Source organism: Triturus cristatus, chromosome 3_1 (assembly GCF_964204655.1).
Source record: "Triturus cristatus chromosome 3_1, aTriCri1.1, whole genome shotgun sequence".
NCBI lineage: Eukaryota > Metazoa > Chordata > Amphibia > Caudata > Salamandridae > Triturus > Triturus cristatus.
The window spans coordinates 1,063,129,296-1,063,146,929 of record NC_140583.1 but is presented as its reverse complement, the minus strand read 5'-3'; the positions used below and the strand labels follow the sequence as shown (position 1 = coordinate 1,063,146,929).

At 41.6% G+C, this 17,634-nt stretch overlaps 1 protein-coding gene across 4 annotated transcripts in view; it reads right to left on the bottom strand.

The window, feature by feature from the left end:
* Positions 1-12,980: 12,980 nt before the first annotated feature.
* The window catches only part of CENATAC (centrosomal AT-AC splicing factor), a 64,280-nt gene continuing 59,626 nt past the window's right edge, over positions 12,981-17,634 (bottom strand). For all 4 annotated transcript variants that reach the window (XM_085645882.1, XM_085645884.1, XM_085645883.1 and 1 more), the window contains one exon: positions 12,981-14,152. In XM_085645882.1, coding sequence (XP_085502008.1) covers positions 14,053-14,152 — 100 coding nt within the window. In that variant the 3' untranslated portion in view covers positions 12,981-14,052. The remainder of the gene's footprint in view (positions 14,153-17,634) is intronic.

Genomic DNA, 17,634 nt, shown 5'->3' with positions numbered 1-17,634 from the left:
AGGCAAAAGTGGGACAAAATAAATAATGATGAGGAGGGACCACCCAAAGGGCTGACAGGTCTAACATTCTGACACAGCTGTTGCTTGTGATCAGCAGGAGTCGAATTCTAACGCCTTTCAAGACGGCACAAATCTATCGTTCTGTAATGTGTGGTTAGTTCAACAACAACCAACTCACTCAGAAAATGTGAATGCCTTTTAATACCTAATACATAAGGATAAATGCAGTGACATTTTGTATTTTAGTCTAAATTATTGTAAAGCCCACAATTTCGTTTTTTCTTCCTTTCTATGAGGCCTATTTTATACCTATTGATTGTGAATTCTAATTTTATCTTTAGCCTTGTGGCAATTTGCACGCATGTATAGCGTCTTACTCTGTCAATTTTAATGATAGCGTGCAGCTATTTAGCATATATTGCATAATTCATTGCTGGATTATTGTAAAATATATTTTATTTTAATGATATTTTGCATAGAATGATGACACAAAAAAAAAACAGTGAGCTAATTCCAGACATTTTCAGAAGGGGGTCATACACTCAAAACACACAATAGAGAGCGCTTAAGGTAGCCATTCTTACACAAAGAGCGCAATCGCAACTTACTCACACAAGTACCACCAATGACAAACCACATAGACATTTAAAACACACATTTAACCCACAAATCAACATTTAGGACAGAAACAAAAGACAGCCCACAGACTGTACTGAAACCAAACCATTTGTAAATATTAATGGTCAGTCATATTTACAAGAAAAGCTAAAAAAAAAAAACTAAAAAAAAACAGGCCAAAAGACAGTTCCATTTCAAGAAGCCAAAATACACCAAATTCGCCAATTTGGCTGGCAGAACACCAAAAATTGCTCTGCATATCACCACTTATGAATGTTACTAAGTGCACAGACCAGGATCCTTTTTATGTACATATTTAGTTCCTTGGGGTACTAGTCACCAAGGAAGAAATACATTTTTATACCTAAACCTATTTAGGTATCCCCCTCTGGGGGAGCCGGCTGATTCCATACAAGTTCCCTAATGGTTCCTCCAAGAAAGCAACACATTCTACGATGTGTGCTAAGAACAGGCATGCCAAGAATAGTGCAGCATATACAATATTATACACAAAGTAGCACTTAACTCAAAGTGTGCCGTTCAAGTTTTCAAAAGTTTCTCATTACCTGCCTACATAAATTGCAATTTATATATTTCCAAATTCCAAATATCGGCCAATTTCCATACAATTCCAAAAAGCGTCGCAACAAACTACCTTACCAAGCACAAAAATCTCCAACCTCTCAATGCCAAGTTCTGAGTGACCCAACGGTCGTTTTTAGAATACTCACGCCAAAAAGGTTCTCAGTCAGGAGCGGTAAACATTAGGAGGAGTCAAATCAGGAAGACCAGAAATATACTGGGCTGCAAAGACAGAGAATCTTAGTGTGGGGTACCTTCTTAATAGAGTCCTGTCCTGCTTAGTAGATTCCTGTCTCCCATCAAGACCACTCCCTTGGATAGCCACTTCTCTGATGAGGTCCAGGTTGAGCGGCAATTGAAGAAATCAAAACCTTCTCAGGGGTTTCACTGATACACCTGGTCCTTTTAAACCAACAAAGAAGAGATTGGCACAGAAGCTGTAATATAAAAACAATGCATTTATTAAACCTCAGATGAGGGAGATTGCGTCGCACAGTACCCTCAAGTCACTGTAGGAGGCATTCTAAGGAGTACAGAGAACAGGGGCCTTATATACCCACAGAGGAGCTCAAAAGAAGGTGGTACAAGTACACATGAGAAGAGTTACACACATAGATGGTCATACAGAAAATGCAGTTAACAAGTAGGAGGAGTAATGAGTTGCTGACATCAGTTAGAACAGCCTGACAGTTCTATACTAGGAGCAGGTGCATTTTACTAGCTAGGCCCTTCTGAGCATGTGCGAGGTTCTGGAAGAGGGAGAAAGCAAATGGCTAGCACATAGCTAACTAAAAGGGCTGCCAAGTACAAAATGGCTTTCAACTCATGCTAACAGATTCCGGCTATCTTTAACACTGCCTTCAAGATTGATAAGGCCTGCTATAGGGGTGACTTATAAGTTTTAAGTGTCGCAACCTAGAGATATATTGGACCTATATCTAAAGTAAGTGGTGCAAGCACCATCTTACACAGGTTGCAGTAGCAGACCTGGAGTTCCATTTTGCCTGGCCTCTCATGGGTGGCATAATGCATGCTTCAGGCCATGGGGGGCTTCTGGGGTACCTATGCCCTGGGTACATAGACCTCTGGTACCTCCCAGATGAGTTATATTGTTTTTTATATGATCTTGTGACCGGATTATAAGAGTTGTGCTCCATTAGAGACTACAGACCTTGAACTGCCTGGTCCCTCAAGGTTGCTACCACCAGGGACAGCTTGTGTCTGTAGTTATCATCACTGGAAGGAGAGGGCACAAAGATATTCCTTTGTTCAAGTGAGAGTGGAAAATTGACCACCTCAATTTTTGTGACACTGCCTGTGAGACTGGAACAATTGTCTAGTACACTTTAGTCTTTGGGTCCCAATGTGATATGTGTAAACTAGATGGCAAAGATGCAGGCGTGGCAAGGGCACCAAGCCTAGAGCTGCTACCATGTCCCCTTGCACAGTTAACCCTTCTCTTGGTGGGGCTTTTTGGCAGTCAAGAAGACTTTGTAAATGATGCATCAATTTCCCAACCACGCAGCTGGAAGGAATAGTTTCCCCACATTGGTTCTCAACAAAGTACCAATTTATTGAAGCTCATGAATCAGCAACATCTGCAACCTTTTCTCATTCAGGAGTCCATGGGGTTTTAGGCAATTGCAAATAATTGAACTCCTTCTAGGCCCTTAGAAAAAGAAGAAGCACAGATTAGACAGTCGTCTAGGTATGGGAATACTAATAATCCATTAAAGAAAAGGATGCCCACTAATGGTGCATACGTTGTGGTGACTTCCATTGGGGTAGAAGCCAGGCTGAAGGGAAGCACACAGAATTGAATGATAAGCTGATAACTCACCATTTTGTAATGCTCGTAAGGAATAGAAGTGTTCTCAGCTTTTGAATCCAAAATGGATCAAAATCCCCTAATGACGTCTGGACTAGGAACATAAGGGAGTAACAACCTTGCCCCTTTTCCAATTGCAGAGCCAGAATAACTGCAAATTTGTCCAGTAAATCTTGTGCACCTCTGCTCAACCCTTGATGTCTGACTGGATTTGGAGATGTTGGAACAAAGATATCCTCTGGCCAGGTGAAAATTCTAGATTGTAACCCTCACTCACAAACAGGAGAACCCGGATGTTCAAGATTCAATTCCATACTTTGAAGAACATCTGAATTCTTCCCCCATCTTCTGTGGATAGTCAAGAATTGGGGCTGCGGCTGGGATCCTTTAGTAAAGGGACTGCCCCGACCACGTCCCCAGCCATAAAAGGGTTGACAGACCAGAATCTCTTGAGGATGAAGCTTGTCCAAAAGCACACCGAACATTAAAACCTCTGCCTCTTGATGGAGGACGAATTGGAATTAATAACTTGTGATCTTTAAGCTGATTTTTTCACCAAGTCTTCTAGCTGTGAACCAAACAACCTTGCACCATCAAATGTCAGATGACTCAACAAGGATTTCTGGGAATTATCAGCATACAGATATGGTACCTTTTTAATCGCTGAACCTGAAGCCAGAGCTGACAGGCAATAGAAAGATGTGTCAGATGAAAACCTGACTTGGTGCTCCATCATAGAGAACATAGTAGTAGTCTTCACCCCGATTAAGTTCTTATATGCAAGAGCTTGGAAATCATGAAGGAGTGACTGGACCAAATATGTTCCATATGTTTACTTCTATTATGGCGAAATTACACGAAGAGTAAGCCTTCTATATTTCACTTTCTACCTACTTGTCAGGTCAGGGCTTATCTCCATTGGCGTGGCTTCCTCATCTGTGCTGGCCTGCTCCATATTTGTCCCTTTAGCAGCGCACTAACAAGATAGAGATTCTAATCAAAGGAACTCAAAAACTTTGGTGTTCCCGTCTTAAAAGGAGAACCACTTTAGAAGGTTGCTTAGCAAACCGCTGCCATAGCAGTGAAATATCGTGAGACTGCCTTCATGTTGGAGTCAGGAGTTGTGGACCGGCTTTAGTCAAGCAAATGTTTTATTCCTACAAATATCTATTTATATATAGCAAAACTCTTTAAACCGCAGTGTGCAGATACTTCCTGCACCGTAGGAAAACATCCGGTCGGTGGCCGCTATAGTAGACTATTCCTAGAAGGAAACAGCATAGTTAAAACAAGTTAAGAAACAATTCACATAAACAAAACACATTTATCTTTCTTGGGGGACATCTTTTGACTGCAAGACAGAAAAAGAAAACAGGAAGCATTTTAGTCTAGCCCCTCCTTTTACGTCACAGAACAGGAAGTCATGTAACTCTGAGGAAGGAGTGAACTTGCAAAATGTTATTCTTTCTGTGGGGGGAAATCTGTACCTTCTTCGTTACAATTGCAATGAGGAAGACGAGTGAGGACAGTAATGCAGACATTTTCAAAGAATACTATTTCTAATTAGGCACTCCAAACTTATCTATCACAATATATATATATATAAAAACGAACTAGACAAGTTTCTACTCCCATGCATTACACATTCAGATAGAAAATGATCAGATTATCCAAAAGAAATTCTTAAAATAACAGCGTAGAGAGAATCTTACTGATCTGACACTAGACCAGGTTCAGCATTTTGCACAAACATGGAAAGTTCAAGGCATAGTGTCAGAAATAATACAGAAAGGAGGGAAAGATCCACTCTTCAAATTGGACTGCAAAATATATGCCAATATCTCCGCTATCAGATTAGAACATATAATACCAAACCCTCAAGAGCTTTCATAGATGGGTTTACTGTGAAAAAAATAGTCCAGTAACACTAGACCAGTGCCCCTTCCCCCCACAGTCTGGCATGTCCAGACTGTGTGTTTGTGGGGGGGGCGTATGCACGTAAAAAAATAAAAAGCTCTCATGCATGCGCTAGGATTGGTGAGCGCTGCCTCTATCAGCGTTCACAAGAGCGCTGGAGGCCTTTGCTTTCTCTAGCCCAGCTATTTTAAGACACCTGGGTTGCAGAGGTTTAAAATGCGCATGCCTGGCTGGCCGTCACAAGGCGGCCAGCCAAAGAGACATGCACATTTTAAACTCAAGAGCACAAAGCTCCCTGCCGACACTCAGCAGCAATGGCCCCGCCTCGTCCTTGTGCTCCTTTCGGAATGTGTCAGTTGCTGTAAAATAAAATCATAATAAATAAACATTATCACTATGTTATTTTTCAGCTCTGGCCTGGGGCTTTTGTTTGTAGGGCGATGCTAAGCCGCTCAAACGGAGGAGATGCCCCTGCACTAGTCTCTTCTCTGATGTGATTAAGAAGGTCAGCCCCCAACTGTGACAGTAGCTCCATATGCAGAGAAGAGATTGGGCAAGGGTGTGTGGCTTTTTCTACATTTGGTTCCTGCCATTTTCAATTTGGAGAAAAATAAATTATTATGACCCAAGCACTGTACGTTAATTCCTCAGTTAGAGTGAGGATTAATGGTACCTTGCCTCGTCTGTTCTCTCTGGGCTACAGTATGAAGCAAAGTTGCCCATTATCACCGATGCACTTTCGCTTGTTGATAGAACCACTTTTGGAAAATGTATGACAGCATGCCAGAATACCTGGTGTGAACTTTTACTCATTTGTTTGCAAGGTAGCTGAATATGTCCATAACAAAAAACTTACCCTGGACAAACAATCTAAGCTTTTAGAAAGGTGATCCCTTAAATTTATCACTTTTTATTTATTAAGGATTTGTGTTGTCCTTGCGTGATGCAAGTCGTTGCAAGGCAATGCAGGTCCTTAAATAGGAATTACAAAGCCACGCAAGGTGCTATTTGTGCAACCTTGTGTGCTTTGTAAAGAAATGTAACACAACACAGCTGCTTGCGCTGAGCTGCTTTACATTTTGGATGTGGTAGGCATTCATGTACATCCACCCATGGAATTCGACACAATTCCATACTTACTAAAGGGAATAAACACGGGATTGCGCCAAAATACTGTGCCTACGACAGAGAGGCATAAAGAGGAGGAATGCGCTTATTTCTCCTGGTCACTTCCTCTTTCTATGGATCATGCATACAAAGAGGAAATTACCTTTTAGGTTTATTTTTTAGCAAAACGAACAATCCTGCTGGTAACACAGGCACCCTGGCAGGATAGGGGAGCCCCCCTATCCTCCATAGGATAACATTGGGCCTCCGCCCTAGTGCCGCTGAGGGTACAACAGTGCATCACTGACCCTGGGAGACCCCTGAGTCTAACCCCAGACCCCAAAGACCGAGTGCTTACCTCGAAACCGATAACCTGTTTTTCCTCATAGGATAACATTGACACTTTTCCTCCCAAAAAGTTTCAAAGTGTCGACTTTTGAAAACTAAGAATATTCTTTAAAAATCACAAAAATAACCAAAACGCATTTTCTCAACTGTTTTGAGGAAATGTCCCAGTGCTGAATCTAGGTATCCAGCACGGAGTAGGAAAAGTAACGTAAAAGTAACTTACCTGTGAATTGAATTTCCTTCCATAGGATAACATTGGTGATTCTCTGTGAAAATGTTTGTCAACTTTTGAAATACAAGAATATTCTTTAAAAATCGTACATCTAACAAAAACACATTTTCTCAACTGTTTTCAGGAAATGTCCCAGTGCTGAATCTAGAATCCAGCACAGTGTTAGAAAAAGTAATCTGAAAAGTAACTTACCCGCAATTTACTGTCAAAACCTATTCATTTGAATGTACTGCTCCAAAAAGTTTTTAAGTGTGGAGTTTTGAAAACTGAAAATATTCTTTAAAAATCATGTGAATAACCAAAATGTAATTACTTACCTGTTTCTAGGAAATGTCCCAGTGCTGAATCTAGGTATCCAGCACTGAGTTAGAAAAGTAACTTACCTGCAATTTACTGAAAAGCCCTATTCATTTCAATGTACTATATATTTGCTAAGTGTTGCATACTACTGCTCCCCTGTAAATCAAACAAAGTACAATTTCTATTGCATTTTCAAACTGTTCTATATCCAGTAACTTATTACTGAAAAGTATTTAATGCTTACCTGTACCAGGCTTGCTTGGTTCTAAAAATAAACAGTATATTTTTATACAAACACAATTGGCCTAGAGTTCAGTTCTTGAGTGTGTGAATTCATTTGTTGACTGAGTGGGTACATCAAATGCTTAACACTGTCCTCTGATACTGCCTAACTGCTCGACCAAGCTACCACTATTAGAGAGTAAGGTTCTATCTAACTTTAACCTCTGCCTGTCTCTGGGGACACTTGGACTCTATACACACTGTACCTCACTTTGGTGCAGTATATATAGAGCCAGTTTCTTACAGCTACCAAATACATTTCACAGCGCCCCGGCTCCCTGCACAATTTCTTCACTTTTCTGGCAATAATATTGAGACACCTACTCTGACTAGCCCTCATATTCATGAGCACTGTATCAGGGTGTCTGGCTCCCCGCACCAATTACTACCGCATGGGTAAACTTACTGCAAAGTTTTGCGCACATCGTTTTCTTTCCAGAGTGGGTCCTCTGGAATTCAGCTGGCTAAGGCATCCGAGGTTTATAGTAGACACTCAGCTGGCCATTATCGTGACACATCTTTGGTCCCACCACACACAAAATAATCCCATCAGATACCTGTGTGAAATACTTATGCTTTTTTGAATAAAAAGACAAAAGTACTCATGCCACCTGGATACCAGTGGATACTATATCCAACCCATACTAGTCCCATGTTTCACATAAGCTGGGGACTATCCCAGCGCCAGATGTTTTATGTCAATTTAGCACAAGATGTCTAAATAATGCTATACCTCTACCAAATTAAGTGCGTGACGACATGATGGGACCTCCCACCAGATGTGCATGATATCTGAACCACCTGAATATAGGGTAAGAAGTACGAAAGTGTGTTGTGCTCTATTTTTAGGTTTATTTGCATGTTTTTCTCTCTACTGCTTTATGTGCATAGACACGTGTGATATTTTGCAGTGGTTTGATGCGCTTCACTTTATAGCCTCACAAAGTAGCAGGATTATATATGCAATATATTCCCCATTTAAAAAAAACCATAAGTCTAATGTAAAGGGTCTGTTTTACCTGTCGGAGGTTCACGCCGACTCCTCCCACTTACTAAATGGCTTCTTGAAGTCACTACTATTTGTACAATATTATTATGCCAGATACTGTCCAGCACATTTTAACCCTATGGTGCATTCGTTATGTTTTGAGGTTTCTGAAGGAAAGCATCCTTGAGTTAAGGTGAGAGCCTTAGGCCTCATTTCTGCATGGCATGACTGCTTAGATAGGCAGGGAAACCCCTAGCCCTGATGAAGGCCCTAGACCCATTAGGGCTTTAAATGCAGACTGAAACATGTTGGCTTCACTTGGGTCTTTCGGAGACATTAAAACTCAACTAAAACACCCAAACTCGGTATTTAGTTATGTCTAAGGTACCTACTTATTAAAGTAAATTTCCCTGGGTTTACCCCAAGACATTTTTACCTCTTATCTTCTGGATCCCTGCCACATGTCCAGCTAAGATTTATAGAACTCCCATCCTTTTTTTTGGTCGAGTCTGTCCTGGTTGTACTAGAAGTCAAAGATTCTTTATTCAGCACCCATAGGCTGTAAAAGCTTGTAATATCATACCAGGGTGTGGATAGGAGCCGATGATGAAGCATGCCACTATTAAGTGGGTGAGGTGACTACTCCAAAAATCTTTGGATTTTCCCCCATAACCGTCCCTTCTGGCAACTCGATCTGATATGCCCATTTGTGTTTGTGATTACAGTTGGGAGAACGCAACTAGGAATATTTTCTCTTGTTCTCTCAATGTGATTGAAAGTAATGGATTACAGACTGCATCAACCTAATGCAGGACCAAGGAACCTGTGACTCTCAACTGTCATATATGAATATACAAAGTAAAATCCATTTTGATAATATAGAGCCATATGTATCAACACATTTCCCCATAGACACAGCATGGGCAAAACCCTTTGATACATCTGGCCCATGGTGTCTTATAACTTTTTAAGACTCAAGGTGTCAGTCACCTCACTACATTTCATAACAGACTCAGATCTTGCCTTCTTCTTACACAAATTGACAAAACAAGACCATTTAATCTCCAAGGTTTAGAGATTACCGACCCGGGGCTACAGACACACTGATCTCAATCTACAAAGGAAATGCGAAGAATGGTTTGTATACTCCCAAAAAGCAGATCACCATAAAACAGTGGCCCTGCCCTGTATGTGTACCTAACCTATAGTGGCCGAGATCACACCAGATCTTGCATAAGCAAGATTCCTTTCATTGCATAAATTATTTTGGAGACTCTCAAGGTACATAATCTACACAGACATTTGCTGGAATTATAGCCAGAGTACAGGTGACTTATCACACATGGTTTAATTGCAAGCCGATTATATCCATTTCACATTTGGTTACAAAGCTAAATGAAAGATCAGAAATTACCCAGGTTCATGTAGCTTTGGAAGGAGGATACTTCTTCCAGGTGATAAGGTTCAATGAGTTGCTGATCCATGTAAAAGGCAGGGTCTTCTGATCATCGAATTTGCTCCAGTACCTTCAGAATTCTAGAGAATGAAGGGTTTCATACTTGTTGCAGATGGTGCGCAGTTTACGTTGCAGCCAGCCTGCAGAAATTCAAAGGCAAACGGAATGTCAAACTTAGAATCCTTTGTAGAGTAGCAGATGCCATTTGTTATTTTGACTACATAAAGGACCAGATATAAGACGTTGGTTTCTCCATTGGAAGTTACTTAAACTTCTAAAACATGTGGCATGGCTTCTTCCTTTATGAGGTGAGGTCCGGTGTAGGCACGTGAAAGATGGAATTTGAACAGGCATGTGTCTCGCAACCCATCCATTCCCCGATTTCTGTTGCACTCTTTGACCCCTTGCTTTAAATCTTTGCCCCTGATGTTTCTCAGCAGATTTCATTCTTCCTTTGGCATTATACTCTTTCATCTGTTGATGTGCTTAGCATCATTTGCTATTGTTGCCATCATTTCTCAAAAAGTTTGGATGAAGTTCTTTGGGCATTTCCAGACTCTGGATCAGTATTTTGCTCCAATTGTTTTCTCCTTCCCAAAGGCAGGGGTAGTTTAGTGCCTTACTGATTTCACCAATACAGTCTTCATATTCAATCGAACAAAAAACAACATAGTTTGCTAGCGGAGTTTGTTGCCGTTTTTGTTTTCCTCTTAGCTGTGATCCATTAAAGGAGGAAAAAATATAATATTTTGTGCAAAGTGCCACCATGGCTATGGGGTGACGTCGCGCTTTCCTCTTGCAATCTCAAAAGCACTCAGAGCTACTTTGTGTCCAGTCCTTTACAACCCGTCTGGAAATAAATTGCCTCATAATGCAAGGACATGCTCAAACTGACATTCAACGTAACAGGTTTGGGAGACTATAGCAAATCTATCCATTCTGCATTGTCACCTGAGATTTTTGGCTTTTTTCTGGACTCTATTTTTGCTAGTTTTCAAACTCCGTGCACCTTGTGTGGACGGCACCACTTATGGTACCATCCAGAGGGTTGGCCTGTAAAACATGGCTTCAGGTTAACCATATGCAGTGTAACACTTAGGATAAGCATTTCATACAAATGAAAACATTAAATTAGGACGTGTAGCATATTTTTATTTAAAAAACAATCAATAAACCCGTAGTGTATGAAACATCTGAAATTATTGGAGTCCATTTGAGACTCAAAAGATGTGACTTAATAAACTTTGTATTTGTAACAGAATTTACATCAATACTGTAGATGACCAGTTGAAACATAATGAAGTAATTGATGATTGAAAAAGGATCATTTAGATGTTGACAGTGCTTAATTTGAGCCAGTGGCTTCCGGTGCTCGGCACCTGCACTTTGTCAACACTGGCATTGATGACAGCCTGCCACATGGTGGAGCTGTTTTTCTAATACTTCTAATAGATTCCGATCTTTAGAAATTATTCTAAAGCAGTACTTCCCAAAAAGGTGGACTAACCAAAACGTCTTGTAGAACACAGTGTGCAAAATGTCCCTCTCTGTAGATGTGTGTGTTGAGGCAGTAGTGCTTGGTGAATGTATGCACTGACGTCCATGTTGCAGTCTGGCAGAGGTCTTGAATGTAGCACCCTTGCCAAATGCCGTCAAGATGGACTGAACCTGAAGGGGGTTGCTTCTTCATCTGGACCATATTCTGGTTGTCCTGACTCCTTGTGGCGAGTTGCAAGGCTTTAAATGCCACTATGTACAGGGTGGCCTCTATGATCCAAAGATACCCGACCTTGCTAATATTTCAATGACATTGCCAGATCATGTATTTAAAGGCACTTGGTTTAATGCTTGCTGTATTGGAACTATAATGCTTCAAAATAACTTGTGTGAAGTTAATTCCCCTCAAAACTACAGACCGATTAATTTCTGAGATAAAATAGTGGGGCTCCTCTGTCCCATAACAAACATTTGTAATATATTCCGAAACTGAATTATCCATTAATCTAATGGGTGTTAAAGTAGAGGAAAGGAGGAGGGGAACTCTCACAAATGTAACTTTCCATTTTGGCTTATTATCTCTTTCATGACGTTTTTATCGAAGTCTTTTACATTTTGTAAGTTGCCACAGTCAATGTTAACAACTTGCTGCCATTATGCTTAAAAATACACGCGAGTGACATGCTTCCATGAAATAAACTAGAAATAGTCTGAACTGCATATTCATATCATGAGTAAGCAACAAAAAGAATAGCAAGCCTGAAAATATGTGTGGAAAGAGTGGTTTTGAAGGTGAATGGCAAGATGTAAATATATCTAGTCAAATCAAATACATTTATAAAACTGTGGGGGTATCCAGGCGCAAATCATAGCAATTCGAAGGATAGCATAGCAATTGAACTAACAAGGCATTATTCTATTTTTGTACCTGAATTCCTCCACATAGTGGTGGAATTCGTACCCCTTCATAGATCTAGATTTCATGAATTGTTATCTGTTAAAAACTGCTTTTGCAACAAGAGAGTTAGTGTCCAGATTTCTAATGTCTTATTTGTGTTTTCAGTCTCTAGCTCGTGTTTAGGTCTGTGCTACAAAGAAGGAACCATTTGATACCCTGAAATGATTTCATCTGTATTGCAAGGTGGCAAAAATTTACAATTGATTGCTGCGGTTGCACTGAAAAATAATCTTCAGCTGCCCCATTCCCAAACATTAATGAATGAGTTATTCTGTTTAACAGTTACTTCAAAGCACCAAAACTATTTTGAGGGACGCCATTTGGAGTGTCAGCTATCTTGAATATGGAAAAGATTACTTACAATTTAACATACTTTGTGTTATCCGGCCAACTACCGGTTGGGTTCAGAAAACAAAGAGTTAGGATCACACTGGCAAAGACAAACAAATAGAGCTCGGGTTCTTGGAGTGGTCTTGTCCGCATTCAAAAACGCCATTAATAAATTACTTTAAAAAAAAAGAAAAATGCGTTGGCGTTTAGTTGAAATTTAATATCGAGACTAAGAGTCTCCTTAAATATGTGGTCAAAATACAGTGGCCCCAAGTTATCTCTGACCTTTCTAACAGCAGTTTGGTCCTTGCTTTTCAGTTATTGCATGAGCTTGTAAGGATGGTGGAGAATAGAGCGGGGTGAAGCTTAACCTCACCGACGTTTCCATTGGAAAATATATGCTGTAGGTCTTTCATGTCTCCAAAGGCTGGTGTTAAGTTCAAAGCAACCTGGCCTTTTCAAGTTCTACTCATGACTATGATATTTGGTCCCTATCACATGACTGGCAGAGCATTTAAAGGCCAAAGAAAGCAAAAATGGAATCAAATATGGATTTATTAAACCAAGAAGAAAACACATACAACTCTGCAAAGTAGAATTAAACATCATTATCTACTCTGCTTTGTAGTTACATATCTTAACAAGCCCAGTAAAAACTTTTATAAAATAACAATACTGCTAAAGTTCTCGCTATTCCCAACCATTCAAGCCAGGCAATCCGATGAGAAAATCAATTAAACCTGGATATGCCTTTTCCCTGCCAGAACTATGCATGAGTGCTATTGTTTTCCATGAGAACATTTTTTTTTTTCGGATTCTTCATTGCTTAGAAACTGAACTTTGCACAGCTCAAACTGGTCAGGGAGAGGCAAAATTATAACAAGGTCAGTCCTACTTTTCAACACTTCCAAAGGTAAATGCCAGAGCAAGAAACCAGACAACGTTGGCAAACCTTGCAATACTGAGGAGCTGAAAGCTACCCATCACATCTTTACCTGCTATCGATTGGGAGCACCGATGCATTAACAGGTCCACCACACCCAACTAACCACCTTGGAGTCCCTTGCTAAAAGTCTGAATACCTTCCTGCTTTTGATGTCATCAAGGAACGTGCACTCGTGTTGTGGCTTCTGGGCAGGCTGAGAGTAGCCTCCAACATCTCTGCAAATATGGCTATCTTTACTGAGGACTGTTTTTCTCTCTCATTGGGACTTAAACCGTTTTAGCAAAACCTCTAAGGAAGGTCGGGGATTGCTGGATGTTCCCAGTCCACAAATTGTTAAATGAGGTTGATTCAGGTAAGAAGAAGCCAGCCACCAGACTCACCAATGACGCTTTCAAATACAATCTTTGGAAGCGATTATTAAATCACCCTTCTGTTAAGTTTCAGAGATAATGTAGTTTTCAGAAAAGTCACGAATTGATTCTGAATTAATATTGCATCTCGGGCTACTTCAGACAGAACCATCTATGCACGGTGACTAGTCCTTGATACATTTCTTACAAAGGTGGAATGTTGCGGAGTGGAGATCTGTACAGAGAGAGAAGCCAGTCTTGTCCAATATTTCTCTGAACACTTGGGATGGGGGTGTGTGTCCATGAATGATCATCAAGTGTCCCCTCTCTTCCTCTTCTTCTTGGACTGCCAGGGTTTGCCAGCTTTTCTCTTCCCAGCTCTAGCATCCTCTCCTTCTGCCCGATACTGATGCCTGAAACAAAAGGAGATTTATCGATATGTGGTCATGTGTTGATCAATCCACTGAGAGACGCACTAGATATGGGAGGGCCCCGAATCCCAACTGTGTCACCGCATTGTTGAGAACTTTTGGTCTCGCTGAACCATGCTATGGCACAAACTTCTCACTGTATTAAATAGTTAAAAATATCAGGTTATACACAATTATATATTGCACGTTTGCCAAAGGTATGGCCTTACACTCAATTCTACTAGCGGCAACAGATTTTTGAGAGCAGTTCAACGTGTGCCATGTCTGTTGCAAGGAGCTTGGATTGCAGACTGAACAAGTGCACCTCCACAAACCACTAGCCGCCAAACAATTGAATTATTTCCCGGTCCAGAGCGTCACAGTTTCCTCCTAGCTGTTTATAGTGAATTTGCCTGACGCCAATCAGATTTTGAACCGTCAAAAAAGTAAAAACCTCCAACAAGGAATTTGTAACAGCCAGCTTGTGCTGAATGAAACTTGCACAAAGAACTTGGCCATCACATTTAGAGAAGAGGTCAAGGCGAAGACAAAGAAGTTCTTCCTGCCATGACTTCTTGTGCCACGAGACTCCTGTTTTCTGGAGCAAGGCTGACTCGAGTCAAGATCATTTGTAGTTTTTTAGGTCGAGCCTAGAACAGCGCATGCGCTGTTGCGCGACTTTTAGTAAGGGGATTTTCAAAGTGCTGCCAGCTGCTGGCCTCAAGCCTGCGCGATCTCTCCCTCTCGCAATCTCTCCCTCTCTCGATCTCTCCCTCTCTCGATCTCTCCCTCTCTCGATCTTTCCCTCTCTCGATCTCTCCCTCTCTCGATCTCTCCCCCTCTCGAATCCCTCCCTCTCTCGATATCTCTCTCTCTCTCTATCTATCTATCTCTATCTCTCCCTCCCTCCCTCCGCTCTTTGTCGCTCGCCCACTCTCTTTTGCTTTTACTGTCTGTCCCTGCCTCTCGCCATGCCAGTCTCCGATTGTCTTAGCAGCAGCAATTAAACCGGTAACTAGTAGTTTTTATGCGGTTCGATCACACTGCTGTACTCTCAGCATCATTGATGACGTAATGATTACACCACTGAACACAACACTTCACAGTTTTAAATTGTTTTAACCCCTGTGTATAACTGCATGTTTATAACCTCGACAAATTTTGGCACACACGGACTTGCAGCATCTGAAGGAAAATGATTCATTGCTGCCGCATAATATTTGTGTAAAACTTTAGCTAGCGTACTAGCCTACTATTCACATTTAACTCTGTAAACCATATGCTATGTTACTCTACTGGGTAGCTGTATAACACAGCAGCTGGCTATTACTTTGCCTCCGTGCGTTTTCTGAAAACATTTGACTGCTTGCGATCCTCTAAAGCAGGTCCTCCGTTAGGCATTTGTTCCTGAACCACACTGGTGTGGGTCTGTGGTTTGTAGTGTGTGTGTGTTTTGAAAGGCGTGTGTTATTTTTAAAGAGGTATCTCCTGAAGGGTCGAGAGACGAGTGGGTCTTACAAAACATGTATTTGTAAAGAGCATAAATCAACCCTTGGGGCTTTTTGGCGCAGGCTACACATGTATTGTTATCCATCTCAGTGGAACTAATTTTATCGACCTCTGAAGGATGAAAGGCTAAGTGGACCCATCGAGATTAAAATCTGTGATCATGAACAGTTGAGCAAGCCAGCAGACTTAATTAGACCATCCATTCTAGTCGTCTGATAAGTGTACAGTTTATCGTCTCTTCATGGTAGTTTGCCGTAACGCTTTGGGTCTTGAGCCACACCGCCTAACCTGTGTCAGGTTTGGTAGTGTTACCGCTTAGGAGTAAAATTGAATATGCTACTTACCAGTATGCATCTGTTCTTGGCATGTAGGGCTGCTGACATTCATATCTGTGCATAGATCGCCGCCTAGTGTTGGGTCCGGATGTTTGCACGTTGTTGTCCTGGAAGAGTCTTCGAAGTATCCTGAGATAGGTGACTCCTCCCCTGGACCACAGTGCGCATGGGCATCCTCTCCATCCTCAGATTGTTTTTCGCCATTGTGGCAGTGATGGAGTAGATACAGAAAGTGATGGCCATGCTATAAAGTAATTCTGAGAGCTGCAGCTGCTACAGGCGCCGGGGAGGAGGGTGGGCGATATGAATGTCAGCAGCCCTACATGCCAAGAACAGATGCATACTGGTAAGTAGCATATTCAGTTCGAGGCATGTGGGCTGCTGAATTCATATCTGTGCATAGAATATATAGCAGTACCTCCTATTAGCGGCGGCTACCAGTGCCAGCTGCAGCAGTCTGAAAAAGAGTTTTGAGAACAGCCTGTCCTACAGCTGCCTGCTGTTTCGAGTGTACATCTACACAATAGTGTTTGGCAAATGTATGTATAGTGGACCATGTGGCTGCTCTACATATATCCTGTAAAGGAATGTTTCCCAGGAAAGCCATGGAGGCCCCTAACTTACGTGTTGAGTGGGCTCGTGGGGGGGATCGTTAATGTGCGTTTAGCCTTTTGATAGCAAATTTGAATACATTTAACGATCCATCTGGCTATACCTGCTTTGGAGATGGCGTTGCCTTTGTGTTGTGGAGAAAAGGCAACGAAAAGTTGTTTTGTCTTCCTAAAGTGTTTAGTTCTGTCTATATAGTACATGAGGGCTCTTTTGACATCTAGTGTATGGAGCATTCTTTCAGCGACATTTGTTGGATTCTGAAAGAAAATAGGCAGTTCAATAGTTTGATTCATGTGGAACTGCGATATTACTTTAGGCATGAATTTGGGGTTGGTGCGTAGAACAACCCTGTTTGCGTGAACCTGTATGAATGGCTCTTGAATGGTCAGTGCCTGGAGTTCACTAACTCTTCTTAACAAAGTGATTGCCACTAGGAAAGCTACTTTCCAGGTGAGGAATTGAATCTCACATGAGTGGAGAGGTTCGAAGGGTGGACCCATCAGTCGGGTGAGGACCAAGTTGAGGTTCCACACCGGTGCTGGTGGGTGTCTTGGGGGAATCACTCTTAAGTCCCTCCAAGAAAGCTTTGATGGCAGGCACCCGGAATAAAGAGAGGTGCTGCCTGTTTTGGAGATAGGCTGCTATTGCGGTCAAATGGATATGTATTGAGGTATATGCCAGATTGCATCGGTATAGGTGTAAGAGGTAACAGATTATGTTTTGAATGGATGCGTCTAGCGGGTTAATGTCATTGTTGTTGCAATAAATGACAAACCTCTTCCATTTGGCTGCATAGCAAGCTCTGGTAGTGGGTCTCCTAGCTTCCTTAATGATCTCCATACAGTCAGGTGGCAGGTTTAGGTAGCCAAACTCTAGGACTTCAGGAGCCAGATTGCCAGGTTCAGCTGTTGCGGATCTGGGTGCTGAATTTCTCCATGGTTCTGCGTCAAAAGCGCGGGTTTGATCCGCAGCCTTTGATGCGGCACCACGGAAAGTTCCAGAAAGGTGGTGTACCATGGCTGGCGTGCC